The following is a 26,319-nucleotide window of genomic DNA, read 5'->3' on the forward strand; positions in this document are numbered from 1 at the left end:
TAAGGACATTTATTGATACTTATTTGAAGCCTTGCTCTTCTTGAAAAGGTTGTTCAAAATTTGCTTTTTTTGTATCTTATCTCTCTCTTTCATGCTGGAGGCTTTCTTCAGATGCCTAATGATCTCAGACTGCCTATTTATATGAAGTGCAGAGGAGTAAGACTTTTTTTGTAAACACAGAGTATAGGTGCTATGGACTTCCCTGATGGGAATTGGACTGATCCATTCAGTTGGGCCGCTCAGAGTCCTCAAGAAATCACTTGCATTCTCCAGTCAAGGGGATAAAGGCTTGTCTGCCAGCATTCTGGAAGCAGAGTGCACTTGAAATTCAGACTGTCTTCATACAATAGGTGTGCATTTCTTTAATGGCTGTGGTTCCAAAGTAGCGCCCCTGCCCTCAAATATCTTAGCTTCCTCTTGTATAGAGATATTTTATTTTACCTTCCTCAAGGAAAAAGTTTGAATGTTCTCCTGCAATTGGGGTTGGGGGAGAAGAGGACACCAGTCCAGGGAAACAATGTGAGAGATCAGATCTGGGGATCTAATTCCCAACTATTTCTGACCAGTCATCTTTCATTTTACTCACCCTCTCACCCGTTACCTCAATTTCAAGGGATACCAGCCTATTGGAGATACTGCCGTATAAATCATACTGCTTTTCTGTCCACATTCCTCACATCCACCCACAAACCCATCCACCCACGGAACTCACATCTCAGCTTTCTCAGGACTCAGTGAATAGCCCGTTGGGGCTAGCACTTTCCAAGGCCTCAAAATACCTACCATCACTGTATTTATCTACCATTCTCATCCTCTTTGTAGGTTTATTAACATCAGCAACAAAAAGTCTTGTATTACTGTTTAATGAGTCTTAGGGAGGGATGTGTTAGACGTGGTGTGGACAATCAGCTACATTTATCCAAAAACCACAGAATAGTTTTTGGTTGAGTGTTTATTTCAAATGCTGCTTAGTTTAAGTCATAGTTAATAACCTTGAGCAACAGGTCACTTAAGCAAATTCTATCTGTCCATTTTCAGACATGCACATGTATATGCCAATGATCGGGTTTTCTCACATACAGAGAGAGCTCAGCACACAAAGACACGTACATATACATATTGTGTTAATCATGGCTAGTCAGAGTCCATATGTGTGTGTATGTCTTCATTTATATCTACGTGTGCATCTGTAGAGAGAGAGAAAAGGATTTATTTTACGGAATTGGTTCATGTAATTAGGGAACACGGCAAGTCCAAAATCTGCAGGGTAGGCCTGCAGGCTAGAGACCCAAGGAAAAGCCAATGTTACAATTCAAGTCCGAAGGCTGCCTGCTGGCAGAATTCTTTGTTGCTCAGGGAGGTCAGTTTTTGTTCTATCAAAGCCTTCAAATAATTGGATCAGGCATATCCACATTACAGAAGATAGTCTGCTTTACTCAAAGTCTACCAATTTTAAATGTTACTCTCATTTAAAAACCACCTTCACAGGGACATCCCCAGATCCACAGAAAGAGAAAATTTGGTTCGACCAAATAAATATTTGAGCATTGAGACCCAGCCAAACTGACCCATAAAATTAACCAGGACACACAGACGTAATATGTGCATGTATAGAATATGTCGATGTATATATATATATGCATTTCTAATAATTTCTAATTATTAGAAGAAAGTAATTTCTAATTATATGTATATATATACATATATGTGTGTGTGTAGATTTGTGTGTGTATATATATATATATATAGGACCTTAGACTCAGGTAGACTAAGATACAGTTGATTTAAACTTCATGCTCCCTTCCCCTCCTCCTCTTCCTCCTCCTCCTCCTTCTTCTACTTCTTCTTCTTCTTCTTTCTTCATTTTCTTTTAATAAAGAGGATAACAGCATTGCTCACTTCTAAGGATGGTGAGTTGATGAGTGTTCTGTAGAGTAGTGTAAAGAATGATACAGTAAAGCGTCTGAAGCCAGACTGCCTGTCTGGCTCATAGAAAAGACACCACAATGTGCTCTAGCACTTTGGTTATTATGATAGTCTTTATTAATTCATCAGAGAAGTATTTCCTAACCATTTTTATCTAAAATAGCTTCCCTCATCACTCACTAACTGCCTTCCTCTCTATACTTGCCCCATCCCAGTACTCGATGAGGGCAGACATCTTGTTTTGTTTATCACTGTAACCCTGCAAAGTAACTGGTATCTGCATTTCACTTTTGAAAAAAAAAAGTGAATAAGTGACTTATCGCTCTCATAGCAGATATCTACTTCCACCAGTTTATCTTACGTTTGGCTATGCTTCAAAGGGATTAAGGCAGTTTCAAAGCTAACCACAATGTAAGCAACTATTAATAAAAAAAAGCAGAATCATGAAAAAAGTTAGACTTTTGTCAAACTAGAGACTTTCACTAAGAAAATAAATGGATAAAACACAGTGAAAATATATATTTTTTAAAAGCCTATATTACATTTCAATAATAAAAAGACAACCAATCCTATAAAAAATGAGCAAAACATTTTAACAGGCATCTCATAAAAAAAGTATAAAAAAGCCAATAAGCATGGGAAAACTGTTCAAAATTATTATACCACAGATATAAAACTATGAAATTATGGCAAGATACAACTATCTGCCACTAGGACAGCAAAATTAATGATGAATAAAAACAAAGGTTAACAGGTATATGGAATAGTAATTCTATTACAGTGTTGATATGAATAAAAAATGGCACTAACAATATACCTTCCAAGCAATTCTAACACCATGTATTTATCCAAGAGAAATGAAAATACATATGCACAAAAGTGCTTAAATAATACATTCATAAAACTGTATGGCTGAGGAGGCAAAATATGGAAACAGCCTGTGTCAGGAATAGATAAGTGGTGGTATATTTAGACAAAAAAAAATATATATATATATATATATATACACATATATAATGCAATAAAAAGAAAAGAACTCTGTACAGCATGAATGAATCTCAAAAATATTTTGCCAAGTAAAGGAAACTCTACACACAAGACGCCACACTGTAGGATTCCATTTATATGAATTCCTAAAATACACAAATCTATCTATGGTTAAAAAAAAAAATCATGATTGTGATTGCCTGAAGTGGTGGTGGTAACGAATGACTGGAGGGATCATGAGGGAATGTTCGGTGGTAAGTTTAGTGTATTGGTAGAGGTTTGATTACTCAAGTGTACGCATTTGCCAAACCCTAGAGAAATGAAATAAAATATCTGCAGTTGATCATTGTTACTGTTGCCTCCAAGGGGAGATCACCGTGAGCAAAACTGTCCTCTAACCGAGGATGTACATGGGTTGGGATTTGGCATGCAAATTTATTTACTTTGAAACATATCGAAAAGGATGAATTAATAGATGGAGAAAGAGGTGGATAGAACAATGTGATAAAGTGAGCACAGTAAAATGAGAATGGCAGAACGTAGAGGGCGTTCACTGTTAAATTCCCTCCATTTTTCTGCATGTTTGGAACTTCTTGTAACAACATGTTGTAACAAATAAAATGAGAATAAGAAAGAAATAAAAGATTCAAAGAGTGTACATCTTCAGGCACCTAAGGTGTGATTGTTGTTCTAGTTGAACTTCCAAACTTTGAGTCCTTAAGAAGCCAACACAAAAGGGCAGGTGTGGGGGCTATAGAGTCCTCATTGCTTAGATTTAAATGGCTCCTGGTCATGCCACAGTCGAGTATGAATTTCCTTAGACTGACCTTGCTTTGAAAATATCACTTCAACTCAGAGATAATCTCACCAAAAACAGGCACATTACTCTTTCCCTTGTCTTTGAGAGACAGAAATACGTTTTCCAAGAAAATTCCATTTAAATGTCAACGATGTGAGCCTCTTTTGGAGACTGCAGAGCACCTGCTGGTGACCTCCAGTGAAGCTGGCCCAATTCTGGGCTTGTGAAATTGTTCAGCAACAATCACACTCCCTGTGGTTAAATCAATACCTTGAACTTGATACCTGGAGTTTTGGTGTTTTATTACTACCAAGGGTTTCCAAGCATGCTGTTTCACTGAAGTTAGTTCAAACACTATTGTTCTGAAGAGGGCTTGGGAAGAAAAATACAACTATATGTGTCAAAAAGTAATTCTCCATGATGCAAATATTGCAGAGTAGGGAGTAAGGATTACATAATGGACAAGCATTTTAAGCAACTTTTCCCATCGAAAGTTTTCCTCCTTTTGCAAATCAGATCTAGATGATACAAGTCTAAGTAACATTTGTCTTAACACTTTTGTTCATTATAACATTGATCACACTGTATTGTAACCATTTGCATAAAGAACTTCCTACTAGACTATGAATCCTTTGAGGCAAAACTGATAACATTTTAATCTCTATATTTCAGCTAGAGGCTACACAAAGACATTCAATAAATTTTGAGCTAATATCCCCAGTTGCTATCATTTGCTTTGGGAGATTTGTGCAGTGGAAATTTTCAAGCATGCGATACTATATTCTGGTAGAGAAGTATCTTTTTAGTAAAATATTTGTCCCTTTTTTTCTGATAGATCTCATCTTTTCTGAAGTTGTTTTGTCCCCAGTATATTTTTCAAGAGCCCTTGTTCATAGAAGTCTATCCAGGCAGTCTGTAGCTTACTGGGCTATTTCTTTCCCTTTTTTATCCTGTTGAGATAAAACTCTGACAGTAAAATGATTCACCATATTGCTCTTCATAGTGATTATTTTAGGGTGGACACATTCTCTTTGCTAAGAACATTCTTAGAAACAGAATTTCAGCTAAATTATTTGCCTTCATTGTGCATGTAGTTGATAGTTCTAAGCTTTTTTTTTTTTTTTTAGGTATTTTGTAAAATGAGTAGCTTAAGTAAAAATATGTTTGTTTTGATAGGTGATCATGATTTTGTACTGCAATGGTTTAAAAAAAATGCAAATTATTTGATGCTCTTTCTATCAACAGAGTCTACATTTTGTCTCCTTGAGCCTGGGTGGATCTGTGAGACTGTCTCAGTGAATAGCAAATGGCAAAAAAATGGCACGGAGTGACTTCCATAGCTAGTTTAAAAAGGGATACACAGCTTATTCTAGTTTCTCTTGGGACAGTCTCTTCAGAAGCCCTGAGCCAACATGTAAGATGTACTGCTACTTTAAGACAGACATCTGGAAAAACAAAGTGGAGAGCGCTCCTAGAAATGGAGAAGCCCAGGGAGCCCCAGCTCTTCCAACCTCCAGATGATTGAGTCTCCAGCCCGGGAGCCAGGCATGCAAGAGAAGGAGCCTCCAAGATGGCTCCAGCCTCAGCCACCATGTGGCTGCAATGGAATGGGGAAACCTCAAGTCAGAGTTGCTTAGCTGAGTCCAGTCAGCTCCCAAATAAGTGAGCCAAAGAGATTGCTGCTAATGTTTAAGCTACTCTTTTGGAGTGGTTTGATACGTAGCAATAGGTAGCTGGAACAATTGTGCATCCACAAATAAAAACAATATTCTTCACAGGTAACCTAAGACTAGAATCCCAAAGTATCAAGACCAACTGAAGTCATGAGACAATATTTTTCACATATAAGTAGGTGGTTTCACGTGGTGTGGAAGCAATTGACTAGGCAGAGAAACCTCTCTCAATCATTCCAGGTGGATGATAACAAGTGGTGTATCTGATTAAGTCTTTCTTTCCCTAAGTTTTGATTAGTATATTTCACATTTTGTGACTGTAAAAGTGGCACAATGTACTTCTGAGGTCTTGTGTGCTTACTAATTTACTTATGTATTGTTGATATTGCTTATCTTTTGTCTCCCCTTCCCCCACCAGATATCAGCTTCACCGGGCAAGATCCTTCTTTAATTTGTTCACTGAGGCATCCCAGGAGGTAAGAACAGTGATAGACACATAGCAGATGTTCAATGCAATAAATTGACTTTACCAAGAATTAGAGAGTCAAATCAAATTAAGATACCAAGATTTCATTTCACACTCATCAAGTCACAGGTGTTTACAAAAACACAGTTTCTTAAAGTTGGCACAAATGTAGAGAAGCAGGCACTCTCATGCTTTGAAGATGTGAGAAGAGATTGGTTTTAGAGATTTCCATCACTACACAAATAGGTAAGTTGTGGCATATATAACAATATTTTACACAACAGCTTTCAGTAATAAATCTGATCCAAATGGATGAAGCTTAAAGGCTTAATGGTGAGTGGAAATAAAGAAGTAGTAGAAAGATATCAGCACTATGATACCATTTATTTTAATTAAAAAATTCAAAATAAAAAATAAATTACCAATATAAATAATGTATGTTATGGTCACACACATGTATAGCAAGTGTATAGAAGATCATCCAGAAAAGTATACATCAACTTTAGAATATTATTTACCTTAATTAATGAATGGATGGAAATGGGCATTAGAAGAAAAATGTCCTTCAATGATTTATATGTTATGTATTTAATAATAATATTATTATTAAATGATAATAACTAAAAGATCTAGCCCAAATGACAAAGTGTTACCATTTATTAAATCTGGTTGGTTGGCACTTAAGAATTTGATACTTTTCTGTACTTTTATCTATATTGAAATATTTCACAAAAAGAATATCATGAATGTGATCTCAGGATATATTTGAAGTATTTCACCAAAAAATGTGCAAATTATATAGGAGTCAGTAGAGAATTATTTGTTATGCAGTGGGGCTCAGGTAAGGGACTGAACAGTACTCTTAGAGTAATAACAAAAAATGATTTCATGAAGAAGATAGAACTACCTCTAATCTTTAATGCCTTGTAAGGATTCATGAGGGATGCACATTGGGAACAGAAACTCTAGTTAGAAGAAATTGCATGAGCAATGGTATGTCTGTGTAGATTCGCTGCTGTGGAAATGTCATGGCTAGAGGAGGGCAAGGCTGGTGCTTGAAGCAGAGGACAGAATGCCTTCATGAGCTCCTCTAGCATAGACATCTCTGGGTCCCCTGCTAGGTCAGGGACAATTCTATATTTACCCCCAGTGGCATAACCAGCTTAGTTTATAACCATGACAAGTCCTTTTTTTTTTTTTTTAAATTAATCCCGTCCTTTATTAGGCACAATTATTTTCAGTATTAATATTTCACTAAAGTTAATAATATCAAGACAAAATGGAAATATGGACAACAAAAATGTCTTTTCAATAAACTTTGTGTAATCATATCAATAAAAACCAAAAAAAAAGATAAAATAAAGTGAATATTGCAGTACCAAAAAAAAAAAAGGCAGATCAATTACAGGGATGAATTTTTATTTTAAAGCTAATGTTTGTATAGGTATAACATTTCATGGATGAATTAAATTGTATTCTTAGGAAACACAGTTCCCACTTTTTGATGGATATGTTAATTAGTTTGATTGTGGTAATCATTTCATAATTTATGTATATTAAATTATCATGCTGTGCACCTTAAATATGTATATAAGTTTTATTTGTCGATTTTATCTCAATAAAGTTGAAGAAAAGTTTAATCCAAAAAGGATTCCAGTTGGTCACATTGAAATAGCTGAAGTTCTATATCTTCATGTTTTTATCACTATGTGATCATTGTTTATTTTCTATAGGAATCTGTGTGGTACCTCAAGCATTGGAGACACAACACCAGGAGGAAGCATGAACAATTCTAACCCATTCCAAACTTATTCTGTTCAAGTGAATGTGTGTAGTGAGTCCATTTAGGATTGATTTTGGCTGCTTACCTCTTCTGTCTTCCCCTAGTGGAGTGGGAAACTCCAGCTTGTGGATCTTTAAATGCTGGGATATTTGGAAACAAACAAACAAACAAACAAAAAATCACCATCATCCCCTCAAATTAAGCAGCTTGTAAAGGAGAGGAATTTTAAGGTAAATTTAGTAAAGTTTTGATTAATAACGGATTCTGAACATTTTAAATTACTGAAAGGAGATGATTTGGGATCTAAAGTAACTCTAGAATTTCAGTTAAGACCATGAGAAAGTCAGAGAGACAAGTTTTTGCACCAGGAATAGAGAATGGGTGTTCTCACTTTCGTTCCAAGCTGATAATTCCTAGAAATTAGTGGTTGGATTCACCCCCATTCCACAGACCCAGTATAGAACAGTCATAAAGTAGTTTGTGAAAGTTTGATTTGATTACCAAATGACTTTGTTAGTGTGTTAGGGTTGCCGAAAAAATACCATGGACTGGGTAGCTTAAATGACAGACATTTATTTTCTTATTGTTCTAGAGGCTAGAAATCCAAGATGGAGGTGAAGTCAGGGCTGGTGTCTGGTGAGTGCTCTCTTCCTGGTTTGCAGATGGCAGGGGCACATCACCTCTCCTGAGTGCTCACAGGAAGAGTGAGAGAGCTCTCTGGTGTCTCTTCATTTTCTAATAAGGACCACAGTCCTATTGGATTAGGGACCTACCCTTATGACCTCATTTAAACCTTAATTATCTCTTTGAAGGTACTAACTCCAGAAACAGTCACGCTGAAGGATAGTGCTTTAACATATGAATTTGTGGAAGTGGTGACAAAATTCAGTCCAGAAAATAATTCTGGTAAAGACAACTGGTAAGTACTCTTGAGAACCGCATTTATTTCAAGAGTATGTGACAGCAACGTGTCAGCTAATGAGATCCGGTGAATTGTGGTTGGTTAACAGCTCTCGGGGAGGATAGGGCAGTGAGACAGGCCCAGGGACAGCAGGGTCTGGTTAGCCCACTCTCCCCACGGTCCTACCATTTTCTCACTAATACCTTTGGAGAAGAACATTTCCTCACACATCTATGTTTCAGCAAATCTAGTGTAAACAGAGCAGTCTATCTGAAAGCAAGTTCCACTCATGAGTCTTTCTCAAAACATTACAACATCAAACTGAACAAAACTGTTGCATTCATTCAAACTTTCAATGTAGACTTACTCAAACTCATATCTGTAATGTAGTTGTTTTGATGAATGGAGATAGAAAATGAAGAAATAAAGGAACAGGATGCTATAATATTAGGAAACATTAAGATAATATAAGAGGACTCTTGGAAAGCAAAGTTATGATGGTAGAAATTCAAAGCTCAAAAAACAGGGCTGATAACTGAGGAAAATAACTCAGAAAGAAGAGTGAGATGATGGAAAAATTGAGAATCAGACCCAGATGCCCCAAATCATTTTGTTTCACAAAGACAGAGAAGTCAGAAAGGAGGAATTTATCAAAGAATACTTGAGCTTTTCAAGCTTCAGCCTAGAGGGACTTGCTGTGGGCAAAGCACAATGAATGGAAAAGCACTCACACCCAGAAATATCATGGATGGATTTCAGAACAGCAACAAAGGGAAAATCTTGAAAGGTTTTAGAAAGTGTAAATAAGCAGTCATCCTATAATGAATGAGGAATTTATATGGTATAAGGCTTGAGTCCCTACATCAAAGCTAAAATTGCCTTGGAGTAACATCTTCAAATTTTTCAGGGAAAATATTCTCAAGCTAAAAAACCTGTCTCTCACCTAGCTAGTTATCAAGCATGAAGTTAAGACTTTATATATAAGCAAGGAGTAATTTGTTTTCATCTTTGTCACATTTTTTTTTTCTCAGTATCCACTTTCCCCAATTGAGAGAGAGAACCAAAAAAGCAGGGAGGTCATGGTATTCAGGCAAAGGGAATATAATGCAAAATAAAGTGCAGTACATTGTATTTCCTACAGGAGGGTGAAGGGAAACCCCAAGAGAATAGCTCAGCAACAGGCCTGAGAGCAAAAGTCTTGACTAGAGCAGGCAGATCAAAGGCTTCAGAAGGGAAGGATGAAATGAAACTGCATACCTGATGGGCTTTAGCATATTGAAAGGAAATTCACTCTCCAGGCAGTTGAATGATAAACTTTTGATAGGCATATAGCCAATCGAGCAAGTGAAAACATGAGGAAATAAAGATTTATAAGAGAATAAATGCAATTATTACACAGTAATTGCCTTAGGCTGGCTAATATTTATGTAGTCACAACTATACGAACACTGAATATTGATGTAACCAACAATTGTGCATTAATTTTTCTGGGTGGATGGTAGAGAGTGTATGAAGAAGAGCCAAATCCTTCTTTTCTGTAGCAGGGAAAGCACAGCGATATCTTAAACTAAAGAGTCAAAATTAGCAGCATAAGCATGTGGTTTAGAAAAATGGGGTGTGGTACCAGAAGAAATAACTGAAATAGATTCAAGTCTTCTCTTTGAGGGTATTAAAATCAGGTAAGGAGGTGGGTAGAGCAGAGAATGATTATTTTAATTATAAGACTTATCAAACAACTTTACTTCTAAAAATAGCTGTGGCTTTTAAGTTGATTAGTTGATTTTAAAAGTTAATTATTCAGTTAAGAGTTAGCTGTGGGTATTTACTAGGACCTAAACATTGAAGTTGGCCCTGTGGGGACATGGGGGTTACTAGAGGCATTTCAGTACACATTCTTCAATGATTCGGGAATTAAGAGCCGAAGGCCCATATATAAATACACTACTTACTAATTTATAATTAAGTGGTAAGTTTTCTGGAGTGATATGTAGCTAGAGAAGGCAATCCCATATGGACTTTAGTCATGGGTGCTCCACAAAGAGATGCCAACTTCAACAGACTTTGGAAGGAGATATTTGATGTGAACTGAAATTTACCAGCATTTACTGACCTCTGTCCCAGGTACTATCCTTGATGATATCTATTCGTTCATTCATTTTGTATTATTTTTTTAACGTTTATTTATTATTGAGAGACAGAGAGACACAGAGCATGATCAGGGAAAGGGTAGAGAAGCGGGGAGACACAGAATCTGAAATAGGCTCCAGGCTCTGAGCTGTCAGCACAGAGCCCAATGTAGGGCTCGAACTGACGGACCACGAGATCATGACATGAGCCCAAGTCAGACGCTCAACCAACTGAGCCACCCAGTCGCCCCTTGTTCATTTAATTCTTGACTCAACCCCATGCTGTAGGCTTGATTATTATTATCCCTCTGTTATAGATGAAATGCCTGAGGATCTAGACAAATTGAGTAGTCTTCCTCAAACCCACATAAATTGTAAATAACAATTTTGGGATGAATGAGCAAGTCGCATGAGAGTTCTGTTTTTTCCTTTGAAAATACATATATTAGGTTATATGAACCCCAAGATTATTTGATCCTATGATACCTGAATTGTGACTTTATTTGGAGCTTGACTGGGGATGGGGTAGGCAGAGCAGCAAGCACCCAGCATAGTTATGTCTCATTTTTACAACTTGGGTAATAGTAACCATTTTGCTCCATGTTTAAAAGAGGGGGCGGGCACCTGGGTGGCTCAGTCGGTTGAGTGCCCGACTTTGGCTCGGGTCACAATCTCACAGTTCTTGGGTTCAAGTCCTGCATCAGGCTCTCTGCTGTCAGCACTGGAGCCCACTTTGGATCCTCTGCCTGTCCCCCCCCCCACTTTCCCACTTGCATTCTCTCTCTCAAAAATGAATAAATATTTTTAAAAAAGGAAGGAAGAAAAAGAAAAGTGGGTGGTGGTTAAGCCCCCAGTGTTCAAAAATTCAATAATGCACCAGCTAGTTTGCTCTTGTGACTACAGGTCTTCTCCATCACTGTTGGAAGGTGGCTATTGCCTGGCTTCTAGGTCAGTGACTTCTGCATTTGGAAAACAGCCCAGTTTACAGGTCCAAGTGTTTTTAACCTGGATTCTGAGATGGGCATATTGTCTGGATGCTTGACCCAGAGCAAAGCGTTTACTCTCTTTATGAATTACCAGTCTCACATCTCATACACTGAGGGTATTTGAGTCTGCGTGTGCTTACTCAGTATTAAGAGCTAAACCTGATATTACCAGGCTCAGCCCAGGCTTTCTCCTTGCATATATTTTCATCCTGGTTGTTGAATGGAATAAAATGCAGTGGTTGAAATCATGGGATTTGGATTCAAGACCTGTCCTGGTGTCCTTGCTCTAAGACCTCGGTTCTTAAATTCTTTAAGACTCTCTTCCTTATCTACAAAATAGGAAAGAAAAAAATAATGCCTATTCTACAGAGCAGATGATCAAAGGGACAATAAACATAAAGGTTTTAGCACAATATTTGACATTTTAAGCCTTCAACAAATATCAAATATTGTTTTTGATTTAGTTTGATTTGAATTTGTTTTAAACTTTGTTTCCATTCAAACCCCAGTTAACTCACTGGTTATGTTGGGATCACTCCTGAGTGTACTAACTTCAGAACTAACCATCAAGTTCATGTTAACCAGTCACTTTTGAAAGGCCTGAGAAAATTAAAACTTAAAAGCTTAAGTTACGGGAAACTGAAACCTAACCAAGCTTAACCAGCTTGTTCCGCTTCTGTACAATTGCTTGGCGAGCCCGTGTATTTCTGATCAATCATAGTTGCCTGGCACAACCGTATATTCTTGATCAACCATTGTTACTTGGCACATCCGTGTATTTCTGATCAATCATAGTTGCCTGGCACAACCGTATATTCTTGATCAACCATTGTTACTTGGCACATCCGTGTATTTCTGATCAATCATAGTTGCCTGGCACAACCGTATATTCTTGATCAACCATTGTTACTTGACACATCTGTGTATTTCTGATCAATCATTATTGCTTGGCACATCCGTGTATTCCTGATTTTCCCATGACTTGTTTGTATCTGTCTATAAAAGGGGTGTAAAAACCTCTCTCAGGACCTCTCGGCATCACCGGGAACGAGGGTGCAGAGGTCCAGGTTCGAACCTGCAATAAATGACTCTTGCTGCTTAGCTTTGACTCTGGATTCTGGTGGTTCGTTTTTGGGGGTCTCTTAGACTCTGGGCATTTCATTTGGTGCGTTGGCCGGGAAGGCCCCCCCCAAACCCACCAGACCCCAAGTCAACGGGTCATTTCTGAGACCGATCGGTGAGTGAGCCGGCTCTGTCTGTGTCTGTGTCTGTATCTGTGTCTGTGTCTGTATCTGTGTCTGTGTCAGTTGTCTGTCCCTTTCTGGCTCTCCCGCGCGGGATCTGTATCAGTGACTGACCTAGCCCTGGCGGACACGCTATAGGGAAGTCAGTCGGGACCAGTAGGAGACGTCCTCTGGCTCCCATCTGGGGCACTATTCTGGCCCATCAGAACTCTTTGTTCGGGTTATGGACACCCGTTCTGTATCTGGTCTCTTCTCCAAGGCACTTTCTGTTTGCCGCCACGCTTGCGATTTAACTTATCTCTTCTCCCCTGCAGGTATATCCAACTCGCTTCCAGAACAGAAACTAACTTGGCCCATTTATTTTCTCCTATACAGGCTATGGGACAGAACCAGAGTACACCTCTCTCCCTTCTTCTAGCTAATTTCAAGGATGTCCAGGCTGGAAGAAGGGAGAGAGGCCATAACCTAAGCCTGGACATCCGCCGGTCAAGACTCATCACTTTCTGCCAGTCTGAGTGGCCCACTTTCGGGGTGGGCTGGCCTACTGAGGGCACTTTTTGTTTGCCTATAGCGGCCAAGGTCAGGGCCACCCAGACCAGGTTCCCTACATCCCCATCTGGCAAGATCTTGTTGAAAACCCTCCACCCTATCTTCCCCCTCCCCTTGCACCCCAGGCCCTGCCCGAAGCGGCCGCCCCACCTGTTGCCCGCTGGTTGCCCCTCAAGGGGAACCGGGGGCGGGGGGGGGGGGTGGGAAGCGGCAGCTGTGCCAGAACCAGGGAGGCTACAGGCAGCAGGGAGGCTACAGGCAGCAGCCGTGCCTAGCCCTATTAAAAAATGAAACCAACTGTGAAGGGCCAGCCGGCCAAACTCGCGGGCGCACCCAGTGTGAGCCAAGTTTTCGCCTCCCCCACTCCACTGTAGCCCTACCCCTGCGGGAAATAGGACCCCCCGATGAAACGGGCCATCCCCGACTCCAGTATTGGTCCTTCCCCACCAGTGACCTATATAATTGAAAAACCCAAAATGCTCGGTTTTCTGATAACCCTAGAGATCTTATAGCCCTCCTAGAGAGCACAATGTTCACCCACCAACCTACCTGGGATGACTGCCAACAGCTTTTGCGAATCCTGTTCACCACGGAAGAAAGGGAGAGAATTCAACTTGAAGCGCGGAAGCTGGTCCCGAGGAAGATGGTCGACCCACTGTTAACCCTAACCTCATTAATGCAGCGTTTCCCCTGACTCGGCCTGATTGGGACTACAACTCGGCAGAAGGTAGGGGACGACTGCTCATTTATCGACAGACTCTAATGGCGGGTCTCCGGGCTGCAGCACGCAAGCCCACCAATTTGGCCAAGGTGTACTCGGTAATACAAGGTAAGACAGAGAGCCCTGCCAACTTTTTAGAAAGATTAATGGAAGCCTTTAGGCAGTACACTCCCATGGACCCTGAGGCCCCTGAAAATCTGTCTTTTGTAAACCAGGCTGCCCCTGACATCAAAAAGAAACTCCAAAAATTAGAGGATTTAGAAGGAAAACAGATCCAGGATTTACTCCACATTGCTCAGCGGGTATATAATAATCGGGACGCTCCAGAGGATAAGCAGAAAACTCGCCCCCCTAGGCACCCCCTAGACAAAGACCAATGCTCCTACTGTAAAGAAAAAGGACATTGGATTCGTGACTGTCCCAAAAAGAAGCAACTGCGCTCGGGGTCAGAGCCATGGCAAACCAAAGCGGCCCCCATCCTATTTACCCAGAACTCAGGAATTCCTGGGGTCTGAGGGATTCTGCTGGTTGTGGATCCCAGGTTTTGCTGAAATGGCCAAACCCCTTTACGCAGTCTCTAAAAACCAACCATCATTTGAATGGTCTGCAGAAGCTGAGCAGGCATTCCAACAGATAAAGAGAGCTCTCCTATCGGCCCCAGCTCTAGGACTGCCCGATATCTCTAAGCCCTTCCACTTATATGTGGATGAGCATAAAGGCATAGCCAAGACAGTGCTAACCCAGCATCTAGGTCCGTGGCCCAGACCAGTGGCCTATCTCTCGAAGAAAAAAAAAACTGGACCCTGTAGCCGCAGGATGGCCCCCTTGTCTCCGGATAATAGCGGCTACAGCCCTAATGGTTAAAGACGCCGATCAGCTGTCCCTGGGTCAAGAGTTGCATGTCACCACACCCCACGCCATCGAAGGAGTACTCAAGCAGCCCCCCAATAGGTGGATGAGCAATGTCGGATGGTCCACTATCAGGGACTCCTGTTAAATCCCTTGCGGACCACATACACCCCTCCCCGAACTCTAAACCCGGCCTCGCTGCTACCCGACCCTGACCTGGACTCCCCGCTCCCTGACGGTGCCGACATCCTAGCGCAGATCCATGGAACAAGGAAAGACCTACAGGACCGGCCATTACCTGATGCTGAGGTCACCTGGTTTACTGACGGAAGCAGCTTCGTCCATCAAGGACAGAGGTATGCGGTATGCGGGGGCAGCAGTGACATCTGAGACTGAAGTGATATGGGCAGAGGCTCTGCCCACAGGGACTTCTTCCCAAAGGGCAGAACTAATTGCATTGACCCAAGCATTAAGAATGGGGCGGGACCGCAAAGTGACTGTATATACAGACAGCCGGTATGCCTTTGCCACGGCCCATATACATGGGGCAATATACCGTGAGAGGGGACTACTCACTGCTAAAGGCAAAGACATCAAAAATAAAGATAAAATTCTGGCCCTATTGGCCGCTATTTGGGCCCCTAAAAAACTGGCTATAGTACATTGCCCGGGTCACCAAAAAAAAAATAAAATAAAATAAAATAACTGATCCAATCTCTCGAGGAAATAAAATCACTGACCAGACTGCACGCCAGGTAGCACAAAACCCCATTCAAGTACTCCCTGCGCAGCTACCAGACCCAGGGCCCCGAGATTTACCCCCACAGCCTGAATACTCAGAAGATGATCTTATCTGGATGCGCAAGCTCCCCATGACCCAAGTTACAGATGGATGGTGGAGGGACTCCAGAGACCGCCTTATCCTTCCCGACAAATTGGGCCACGCAATCCTGGCAAAAATACTCCAGAACGCGCACCCACACGCCACAGCCCAAGGCCACCGAAAAAGAGGAACCATACCAGAAGCCCACTGGGAAGTGGACTTCACCGAGGTAAAGCCCGACAAATACGGCTATAAATACTTACTAGTGTTCGTAGACACTTTTTCAGGATGGACTGAAGCCTTTCCAACCAAGAAGGAAACGGCGCAGATAGTAGCCAAAAAGATCCTAGAAAAAATCCTGCCCAGGTATGGTTTTCCAGTCATGATAGGGTCAGATAATGGACCTGCATTCGTCTCTAAGGTAAGTCAGGGATTGGCTTCCGTACTTGGGGCAGATTAGAAATTACATTGTGCCTACCGGCCCCAAAGCTCAGGACAAGTAGAAAGAATAAATAGAACATTAAAAGAGACCCTTATTAAATTGACTATGGAGACTGGCGCTAATTGGGTAGAGTTACTCCCCTACGCTCTGTACAGGGTTCGCAACTGCCCATACAAGTTGGGCCTTACACCCTATGAAATCATGTTTGGCAGACCCACACCTAATCTTAAGTCAAACCTCATTCAATTAGACCAAGATAACAGCCTCTTGTCTTCTCTCAGGGCTCTATAGCGGGTTCATGAGGCCGTGTGGCCTAAACTAAAAGAACTGTATGAGGCAGAACTCCCACCCACTCCTCATCAGTATCATCCAGGAGACTGGGTCCTCGTCAAGCGACACTGGCAGGAGAACCTTGAACCCAGGTGAAAAGGACCCCACCAAATCATCCTGACGACTCCCACCGCCATCAAGGTAGATAACCTCCCCACCTGGATCCACCACACTCACGTGAAGCCTGTCGACCCGTTGTCTGACCTCATGGGACACACCGATAAAAATACTACTTGGACTGTAGACCGGAGTAAGAAAAACCCCCTCAAACTAACCTTGCGCCGTGCCTCCCCTAGACATGTTCAGGATAGTAACCCTTGTCCTACTAGCCCTCAACCTCAACCTCCTGGAGGGAGGACTAAATGCCCCCGTTGACAAACAGAAATTGTATGAAGTTCTGTATGGAAGGCCCTGTGATTGCACAGGTGGCGTAGTTAGAACCCTTACCCTGCCACATGGTAAAAGACTAATAGCTGGCTCTATAGGAAGGGGTGGTCACTATCAGTGAAGATACACTCAAACCCAAGACTGTGGGACCACAATTGCTCACTTAACCCAGACCTATGACATCACAGGACCCCAAAAACAGCAGTGGTTATGTGTTGACAAACCTAAGCCCCTGCCCCCCACAGCAGAATGCCCTTGCTCTACTTTCCAGGAGTCGATGCATAGCTCTTGTTATGACTCCTATCAGCAATGTATAGGGCCAGACAACTCCACTACCTACTTTACAGCTATCCTACAGAGTAACAGGGCAGCAAAAGCTAGTGATAATAATATGCAACTTCAAGCCAGCTGCCGTGGCTCACTTGGAGTCTGCTGGAACCCTCAAGCCCCCATACATGTGTCTGATGGCAGAGGACCCCAAGACACTGTCAGACAGATAGAAACGCAAGCGAAACTTAAAGAAATTGCAAAACACATGTATCCACAGCTTAATTACCACCCCCTAATTCTCACTAGGCACGACCCTTATGAGTTAGACCCTCAGACAATGTCTATCCTAGAAGCCACTTTCTCACTCTTAAACATCTCTAACCCGAGTCTAGCCCAAGATTGTTGGCTTTGCCTGCCCCGGCGGACTCCCCGACCCATCGCCATCCCCACTGAAATTAATATCAGCATAACCAATGACTGCTTACCTTCTTCCCTACTTGACCCCTTCCCCGTTCAATTCATTAGCCCATTCAATGCCTCATGCTTTAAAAATAACCTAACCTCCCAGAATGACAACATAGACGTAGGAATCGTATCCCTTGCCCAATGCCACCAGTACATCATTATCAACTCCTCATTATGCAGTACCAACACTACTGTTTTTGTCTGTGGAAATAACCAAGCCTACACTTATCTACCTCATAATTGGACTGGAGTATGTATCCTGGCCACCTTACTGCCAGATATTGACTTGGTTACAGGAAAAACCCCCATGCCCATTCCTAGTCTAGATTTTGTAGCTGGCAGATCCAAACGAGCTGTGGCTGTTATCCCCCTCCTGGCAGGCCTAGGAATTACAGGCGCATTAGCTGCCGGGACAGCAGGATTAGGAGTCTCTATACACTCCTATCTTCGACTTTCTCGGCAGCTAATTAACGATGTCGAAGCCTTGTCAGGGACAATCCAGGATCTGCAGGATCAGCTAGATTCCCTAGCAGAAGTGGTGTTACAAAATAGAAGAGGGTTAAATCTGCTAACCGCAGAACAAGGCGGCATCTGCTTAGCCCTACAAGAAAAATGTTGCTTTTATGCCAATAAATCAGGAATAGTTCGGACCAAAATTAAACAGCTCCAAGAGGACCTCGCACGCCGACAAAAAGAACTAGCCGAGAACCCACTGTGGTCAGCACTCCATGGGTTTCTCCCTTACCTTCTCCCCCTTTTGGGCCCCCTACTAAGCCTCCTCCTTCTTTTTACCGTCGGCCCTATTATATTCAACAAAATAATGAACTTTGTCAGAGATAGATTAAACACCATTCAGGTTATGGTCCTTAGGCCACAGTATCAGCTCCTCGACATGGAAAGCGAGCTTAATTAGGTAACACTGTAGGACCCAAGATTGGGTCCTCAGGTACTTGAGAAAGGGGGGAATGAAAGGCCTGAGAAAATTAAAACTTAAAAGCTTAAGTTACGGGAAACTGAAACCTAACCAAGCTTAACCAGCTTGTTCCGCTTCTGTACAATTGCTTGGCGCGCCCGTGTATTTCTGATCAATCATAGTTGCCTGGCACAACCGTATATTCTTGATCAACCATTGTTACTTGGCACATCCGTGTATTTCTGATCAATCATAGTTGCCTGGCACAACCGTATATTCTTGATCAACCATTGTTACTTGGCACATCCGTGTATTTCTGATCAATCATTATTGCTTGGCACATCCGTGTATTCCTGATTTTCCCATGACTTGTTTGTACCTGTCTATAAAAGGGGTGTAAAAACCTCTCTCAGGACCTCTCGGCGTCACCGGCAACGAGGGCGCAGAGGTCCAGGTTCAAACCTGCAATAAATGACCCTTGCTGCTTAGCTTTGACTCTGGATTCTGGTGGTTCGTTTTTGGGGGTCTCTTAGACTCTGGGCGTTTCACTTTGTCCCATCTCTGGATTTTTGTCTTTTTCTACTAATGGGACTCTCCTTTTAAGATGGGACCAAGAGGTGAATATAGTGGTGTTGATGACTCTGAAGAACATTTGGAATCAAATCACCTCATACTGGATTTCTTCCTCTTCCGACAATGGCTAGAAGAGCAGAAATTGGAGCAGTTATGTAATCTTTTTGAAGACTCGCTTTTCTCATCAGCAAACTGGGAATGGCAGGCCTTACCTTGCAGGGATGTCAAGTAATGTCAAGTAATCCCTGAGGATTAGTGATAATGCGTGACATTCCTCGCTTAGAACCTTACGCTCCATAGACGTTGTCACTGTTATGGCTGCTAGCTAGAAGAAAATATTAACTGATCATTATTTTCACTTCAGAATTTGCTCACGAGAGGCACGAAATTTTATTTTAATGTGTTTGGGGTTTTTTTATTTTTTATTTTTCATGGTAGCTGATTCTATTTGCATCATGTGATTCTTCCCCAGCTCTTCTGAAAATATTTCTCAACTCTCAATGGAATTCTGAGGACAGACTCATAAATTGGGGGGAGAGAACCCCAGAACACATCCTGTCTATTCCCTTCATTTCAAGGGGGAAGAAACTGAAGCCCAGAATGGTACACGCCTGGCCGGGACCTGCACGGCTCCTGAGGAGAATTCTGCCCAGTCAGAGGGCTTCTTGCCTCAGGAGCAGTGTTCATTGTCTATTTTTTGTTTGTTTGTTTTGTTTTGTTGTTTTTTAATGCCTTTTTTTTTTTTTTTTTTTTTTTTTTTAGAGAGAGAGAGAGCAAGTGCGAGTGGTGGGGAGGGGCAAAGGGAGAGAGGGAGAGAATTCCAAGCAGCCGCCATGTTTAGCACAGAGCCTAAAGCAGGGCTCAACCCCACAACCCTGGGATCATGACCTGAGCTGAAATCAAGAGTCAGAGGCTCAACTGACTGAGCCAACCAGGCGCTCCCATTATCTGTTCTTTGATGAGGTTTAATACTATCTTCTGCTTCCTGACATCTCTTTAGCATTTGTGATTACTGAAATCTGTGAAGTAAACTCTAACAATTACGTCACAGCCCTATCATCACTCCAGCCTCAAGAAAGCATCTTCTCTGTGAAGAAACGCACCTTCATCTTCCCAGTTAATGTCTCTGATCTGTTTCAAACCAAGTTACAGGGACAGTGATCTTATCCAACAGCTCATTCCAGCTTTCACAGAGCTACTCATTCAGAAGAGTGTCCCTTAAAATGAAGTCTCATCAAGTTGACAAATTTCCGAGTATTCAGATTTTTGAAACTGGAAAACTGCACCACATTGACTAAGCCTTTCTCTATTTTCATCTGAATGCTGCTACCTCTCTTAATTCCTTCTTTTGGGTCCATTTCCCTGGTCCATTATCTCCTCAGTGTCCTGTCTTTTCCCCTGCCAGAGGGAGGTTCCCAGGGTGGAAGGGCATGTTATTCACTTGAATGGGCTCAGTGGGGAAGTTCTCTAGGACAAAAGGATGTGAAGATGGGCTGCAACATTTAAGACAATTACGTGTCTTGCATAATTAGATGTCTTGTGCTTACATTTGTGAGGAATGAAAGAGACAAAGGAGTCATTCTGTGGTTCATACAGGCATTTTGTAACTAAGATCATTCCCTGCCTGGAGGTGTAACAAACAAGGAAGGCAGAGCTTGGGAAGGCTTGGTGGTGCCAAGCCTCAACTTCTCCACACATTACCCTCTCTCAGATTTCTGTGCTCACACCTGCAAGCTTGATAAAATTTTGGGGTGATGGTGGGGTTCGTGGGGTGCAAAGCCAACGACCAAGAAAGAATTCTCGAAGACACCTTTGGTGCAAAAAGGTGATTTTATTAAAGCACGGGGACAGGGCCACAGGGGACAGGGCTGGACAGGGCCCATAAAGATGGGCACAGGGCTGCAGGAGCATGTGGCTGTAGGGGTCCCAAACAGACCAGATTCAGCCATGTGGAGCTGACAAAATCCAAAGTCAGAGAAATGAGTGGTGGTGATACAAGAAAGGGATTTATTTCAGAGAGGCCAACACTGGGAAGACAGCAGACTATAGTCTCTCAAAGACTGTCTGCAAAGTGCCCCAAATACTTCCAGCTTTATATAAGTAAAATGTCGGTGGGCACCTCCAGGTAGGCAGTGAAGGTTAAATTGATCACTGTCTTGGATCATGGGGCAGGGTCCTGGGGGCTCTGGGCTGTCGTTACTTCCCAGTTCTTAGGAGGGGATGTTGTGCCTACAGGGTCTTTGGCCTGAATTCAGAGATAACCTGGAAAGAAGAACTTAATCTATTAGAAAGTTTGAGGTCACAATGGAGGTGGTTGAAGTCCTCTTTCAGATGTAACTGAAGAAGGGTTAACTAATCCACAGATAATAGATGGAGATTAGGAGATTACCAATAGTGGTACTGGTAGACTAGGACTGGAGGAGGTTATTTCGCCTTGTGGAGGACATCTTGTCTTGCACAAAGCATTTCTTGGTGTCTTCTGCCAAAACGTTACAATCCTGAGCCTTGCATTCTTACCATATGCCTTTCTTGAGTTTCCCTGGTCATCCCTTCAGACTGAACTGGGTTCAAATTCTTTATCACATTCAGGACACGATTTTAAAACACTTCAGATTTTTCATCTTCGCTATTTTTTTATATTTATTTTAAACAACTTTTTTAACATTTATTTGTTTTTGAGAGCCAGAGAGAGACAACATGAGCGGGGGAGACGCATAGAGAGGGAGACACAGAAACTGAAGCAGGCTTCAGGCTCTGAGAGACTTGAACTCACAGACCATAAGATCATGACCTGAGCCGAAGTCTGACACTTAACCAACTGAGCCACCCAGGTGCCCCCGTGCTATTTTTTTTAAGGTAACTAATTTTGTCAGTCCTCACTCTCATTTTCCATTAATATTATCCCTCTGTGTTCTTAGGGTTGACTTAAACTAATGGTGAGAAATCAATATGGAGGAAACAGTGTCCTCTATGTCAAGACCTTTGTTAGTATCATCAGGCTTGAGAGCTGCGAAGGCTCTGAGGTACATGTGGACCAGCTCTCTTACTTTACGTTGGACTGTGTCGCTGAGAGTAGAAGTGTTGTGTTCAAGGCCAAATAATATGTCAGGAATAGATTTGACTGTAGGATCCAGCCGAGATTTTGGCTCCTGGGCCAGTGTACTGTCCACTTTCATAAATAAGAACTACTGAGGGAGTTTGAGAATAAAATATTCCATGCCCCAAAACATTGGTGTATACAGGATAAACAAAGTTCATCGTATTTCTTCTCATCAAAGATTCTACAGTCTGTGCATATGCACTGAAGTACCAGATTTGGAGAATATACTTTTCCCCTCAACTATTATTTACTCATGTAATTCTTTCAATTGTTTTTATAGTATTTTAATCATCTATAGAATATAATGTGCACAGCTATTGGAAGTCTTTTGAAAACCACAGTTCAGATGGTGTTGCGTTAACTACCCATAACCATAAATCAACCTCATTTTAATGCCCTCAGACCCAGGACCACCCTCAGTCATCCTGTATCCTCAAGACTATTGAAGACCTGGCAGGCATGGTTATTATGTGAGTTTTTAATATTAGTGCTTATGTTTACCATCAGCAAAAAAAAAAAAAAAAAAAAAAAAAAAAAAAAAAAAAAAAATTACCAATGAGCAGTTAGCCCAATAACTAATGTTTCTGTGACAGCCTGCCATGTTACTATTAGAATGTATTTAAAAAATTGGATGCAAGTCTTGTCTCTTCATCAATTATTAATAATCAACTGAAACTTTTTTAAATGCTTTCCTTACCATGAAGTTACAATTTTTTTAACGTTTATTTATTTACTTTGAGAGAGAGAGAGTGTGTGAGAAGGAGGCACAGAGAGAGAGGGAGAGAGATACTCCCAAGCAGCCTCTTCACTGTCAGTGCAGAGCCCAATGCGGGGCTCGATGTCACAAATTGTGAGATCATGACCTAAACTGAAATCAATAGTTGGACGTCTGACTGAGCCACCCAGGTGCCCCTACCATGAGGTTACATTTATTTATTTTTTTTTTTTTTAAATTTTTTTTTTTTTCAACGTTTATTTATTTTTGGGACAGAGAGAGACAGAGCATGAACGGGGGAGGGGCAGAGAGAGAGGGAGACACAGAATCGGAAACAGGCTCCAGGCTCCGAGCCATCAACCCAGAGCCTGACGCGGGGCTCGAACTCACGGACCGCGAGATCGTGACCTGGCTGAAGTCGGACGCTTAACCGACTGCGCCACCCAGGCGCCCCGAGGTTACATTTAAAGTACATTTATGAAACTTAATGTAAGTGCTGGAAGCCACGCTATCCAGCCAGCTTGACGGCAGGGCCCTGGCGGTGGACGGATCGGGACTGCAGGGTGGCTCATCGACAGTGAAGCTCCTTGTACTCCCGCTTTTATGTAATTTGGCCTTAATAAAAGTACCTGGGGAATTGTCTGTTGGGGAATTGCCCTCGACAGGCCCCCAGGGAAAAGAACCATTGGGGAAAGAAAATAAAGTTCTGCAAAGAAATCGTGTGGCCCTACATTTAGCCCTTGCCACCCCCTATAAAGACTCCTCTACCAAAAGGAAGGATAGCCTCATATATTTCCCAGCCAAGGAGGGACAAATGGATTTGAAAGCCCCACTCCGGCAAAAGAGTGTATCTATGGGCACACTTTACTCCAACCCCTAGGCCCACTTGGCTCCCAGGAAGCATTCCAGATGATGATTGAACCTAGTCGGTTAAAGTACAGAATGGTTCATTAGTTCCTAGGTGCCTTGTTTCTCTGAGAATGCATAAGGCATGGGTTCCTAAGGCCCTCTTGGCCCCTTCCTGGCACCTCGGACTGAGGCGAATACTTTTGTATTGAACCATGAATGGTTCAGGGAAACAACTAAGAGGTCATGTCCCTGTAACTGTTCCACTTGAGATGGTGAGAAATAGATGACCTTTCATGAAAGCAACAAAGCAAATGTTCTATAGATTATAGATAAACATAGAAACATAATGAAAATAATGTAAGAAATTAATCAACAAGCAAAGGGCAGGAGGGAGCGTTATGAGAAAATAACCATGTTATTCCTTAAAGGGTGATTACACATAAGAACATTTTTAGAATTAGGTAATGCCAGAAAACATAGATGACGTGCACTATAAAGAAATTGCTAACTAATATATAAAGCCACGTTTGCCACAATAAAGCGGCCAGTCCAACACACTGCTGTTGTCTGTGTCCGTTTTATTTTTGTTTTATTTTATTTTCACTTTTTCACTGACACCGTTCATCCTTTAGGAACCTCTGGACCTGCTGGAGCTGGACTCTGGCACATAAGGAAACTCAATACATGTTTGATAACAAGAAAGTAGAGATGATAGCTAAGTTTTCTAGGATAAATTACTCTCTTTTCTTCAAGGTTTTTGGAGATTTATGCTCTACTGTATTTTTGTTTTCTTCAAACCCCAAATATTTTGTGGGATACATTTTTAAATACCTTCTATTATTTTCTGAGTACTCATCATAAACTTCTCTGTCCGACATTTCTCCATAAAGTTGTCATGGTATTTTAGTCTGACATTTAACCATCGATCCATTCAATAATATGAGTGGAGTGGCTCAAAACCTTTTGTGCTTTCTACACTTTCCCTCGTGTGTGTAGGGGAGGGTAGTGGGGGTTGGTCACTGCCTTCAAAAGGCTCAGACACTGACAGGTAAGGATGGAAACAGATCATCGGTAGGCAAAATCCTAATCAGAGAGGCATACCTATGTTACAATAGGAGAAGAGCCGAGGGACCAACACTTATGTCATACATGAATAATACACAATGGAGAAAGAGTCCTTCGTTTTGACTTTTATTTACATTAAAAGTATGGTCTTCTTTGACCTCAGTTTATTTTCCCCCATACAAATCCTTCCCCTTTCTGGATATAAGTGTGTTGGCTATATTCCCTCAGCTTCATCAAATTGCATCACCTTTTGTTTTTTTCAGCAGTAGACTTTGGCTAGTGTGTAATATCATCTTGAAATATATTTATTTGTTTTTTATTAATAATTCTGCTTAGAGAGATTTATCTATATATTTGGTAAGCTTCCTCTCAATTCTTGAAAGGAGTTATCTCAAGTTGTAAAATGTAACATATTCTAGGACTAATTATTGTGAAATAATATTTATGGCCCTGGTTGAAATTGAGTTATAAATAATTACTCTTAAAGTCAGTTATTTTTGTACCAAAATATTATAATCAGGTCTGCACTGTCATCACTTATTGGAAGAATGTCTTTTGAGATAGAATTGATCAAAGCCTTCTTGAAAAGAAGATAGTTGTATGTTATTGTTTCCATCTTATTCCCACATTCTTGTAACTTTTTTGCTGAAATAAATTAAATTCATCTAAAAAGATTTGGTTTTTTTCCAGACTCTTGTTTTCTAATACCATAATATCTCAGATGGGTTATTTGATGGTTCGCTAGGATCTTCCTTTCTTCTTTCTTTTTTCTTTCTTTCTTTCTTTCTTTCTTTCTTTCTTTCTTTCTTTCTTTCTTTCTTTTCTGAATGTTTCCTTCTTTAGAACAGGTAGTTAGGGTCAATGCCAGGGACCATGGCCAAGCCCATTGAAAGCCTGAAGGGCATGGCATTCAATTCTTCTGATTTAAATATGACAGTGTTCCTGGTTCTTCTTTATCTTTCAACACTTCGATTTGACCTTGCAACAGAACTGACAGTTATTCAACTCAAAAATTCACGTCCAGTTTTGCTAAAAGTGAGAAGTGAAAAAGTCATAGAAACCCTCAGGATTTTTATGGCTTTCTGTTAAGAGCTCTTCTTTTCTAGAAGAACACAAAACTTTCTGAACAATTATGTAAATTTTCATCTTTTTTTTTCCCCCTTCCATTCCCTTTGCTTGGTATTGTCTTGCTAGCTATAGCCTTCCTAAATTTAATCTTTAAATAGCTTTTCTTTATGCTTTCCACTTGGCTATTTAGTCTGTATTGTCTATCCCAACACAAAAATGGAGACATGGGATTATAGAATTTGATCCACCATCTCTACAACGCCATCCTAAACAGGCCATCATTTTAGGAGTTTTGCATAAGGTCACCAG

The 26,319-nt window shown here is 41.3% G+C and overlaps 1 protein-coding gene and 2 long non-coding RNA genes across 4 annotated transcripts; 2 read left to right on the top strand and 1 right to left on the bottom strand.

Moving 5' to 3' along the window:
* Window positions 1-327: 327 nt before the first annotated feature.
* On the bottom strand, window positions 328-17,249 carry LOC115521529. Its single transcript, XR_003971091.1, has 3 exons — window positions 17,167-17,249; window positions 11,965-11,971; window positions 328-337 (listed from the first exon to the last, which is right to left on the bottom strand). It is a non-coding gene; the product is annotated as an uncharacterized LOC115521529 (long non-coding RNA).
* On the top strand, window positions 4,496-16,335 carry LOC115521528. Of its 2 annotated transcripts, XR_004344009.1 has the most exons (3): window positions 4,496-4,506; window positions 13,891-14,167; window positions 15,264-16,335. It is a non-coding gene; the product is annotated as an uncharacterized LOC115521528 (long non-coding RNA). The 2 variants fall into 2 exon arrangements; XR_003971090.2 differs by lacking the exon at window positions 4,496-4,506 and having other exon boundaries at window positions 13,858-14,167.
* Window positions 17,250-17,269: 20 nt separating the features above from the next.
* On the top strand, window positions 17,270-18,640 carry LOC115521527 (syncytin-1-like). The gene has a single exon (XM_032594101.1). The coding sequence runs from the start codon at window positions 17,270-17,272 to the stop codon at window positions 18,638-18,640; it is 1,371 nt and encodes a 456-aa protein (XP_032449992.1).
* Window positions 18,641-26,319: the final 7,679 nt, after the last annotated feature.

This window comes from Lynx canadensis, chromosome C1 (assembly GCF_007474595.2).
Source record: "Lynx canadensis isolate LIC74 chromosome C1, mLynCan4.pri.v2, whole genome shotgun sequence".
Classification (NCBI taxonomy): Eukaryota; Metazoa; Chordata; class Mammalia; order Carnivora; family Felidae; genus Lynx; species Lynx canadensis.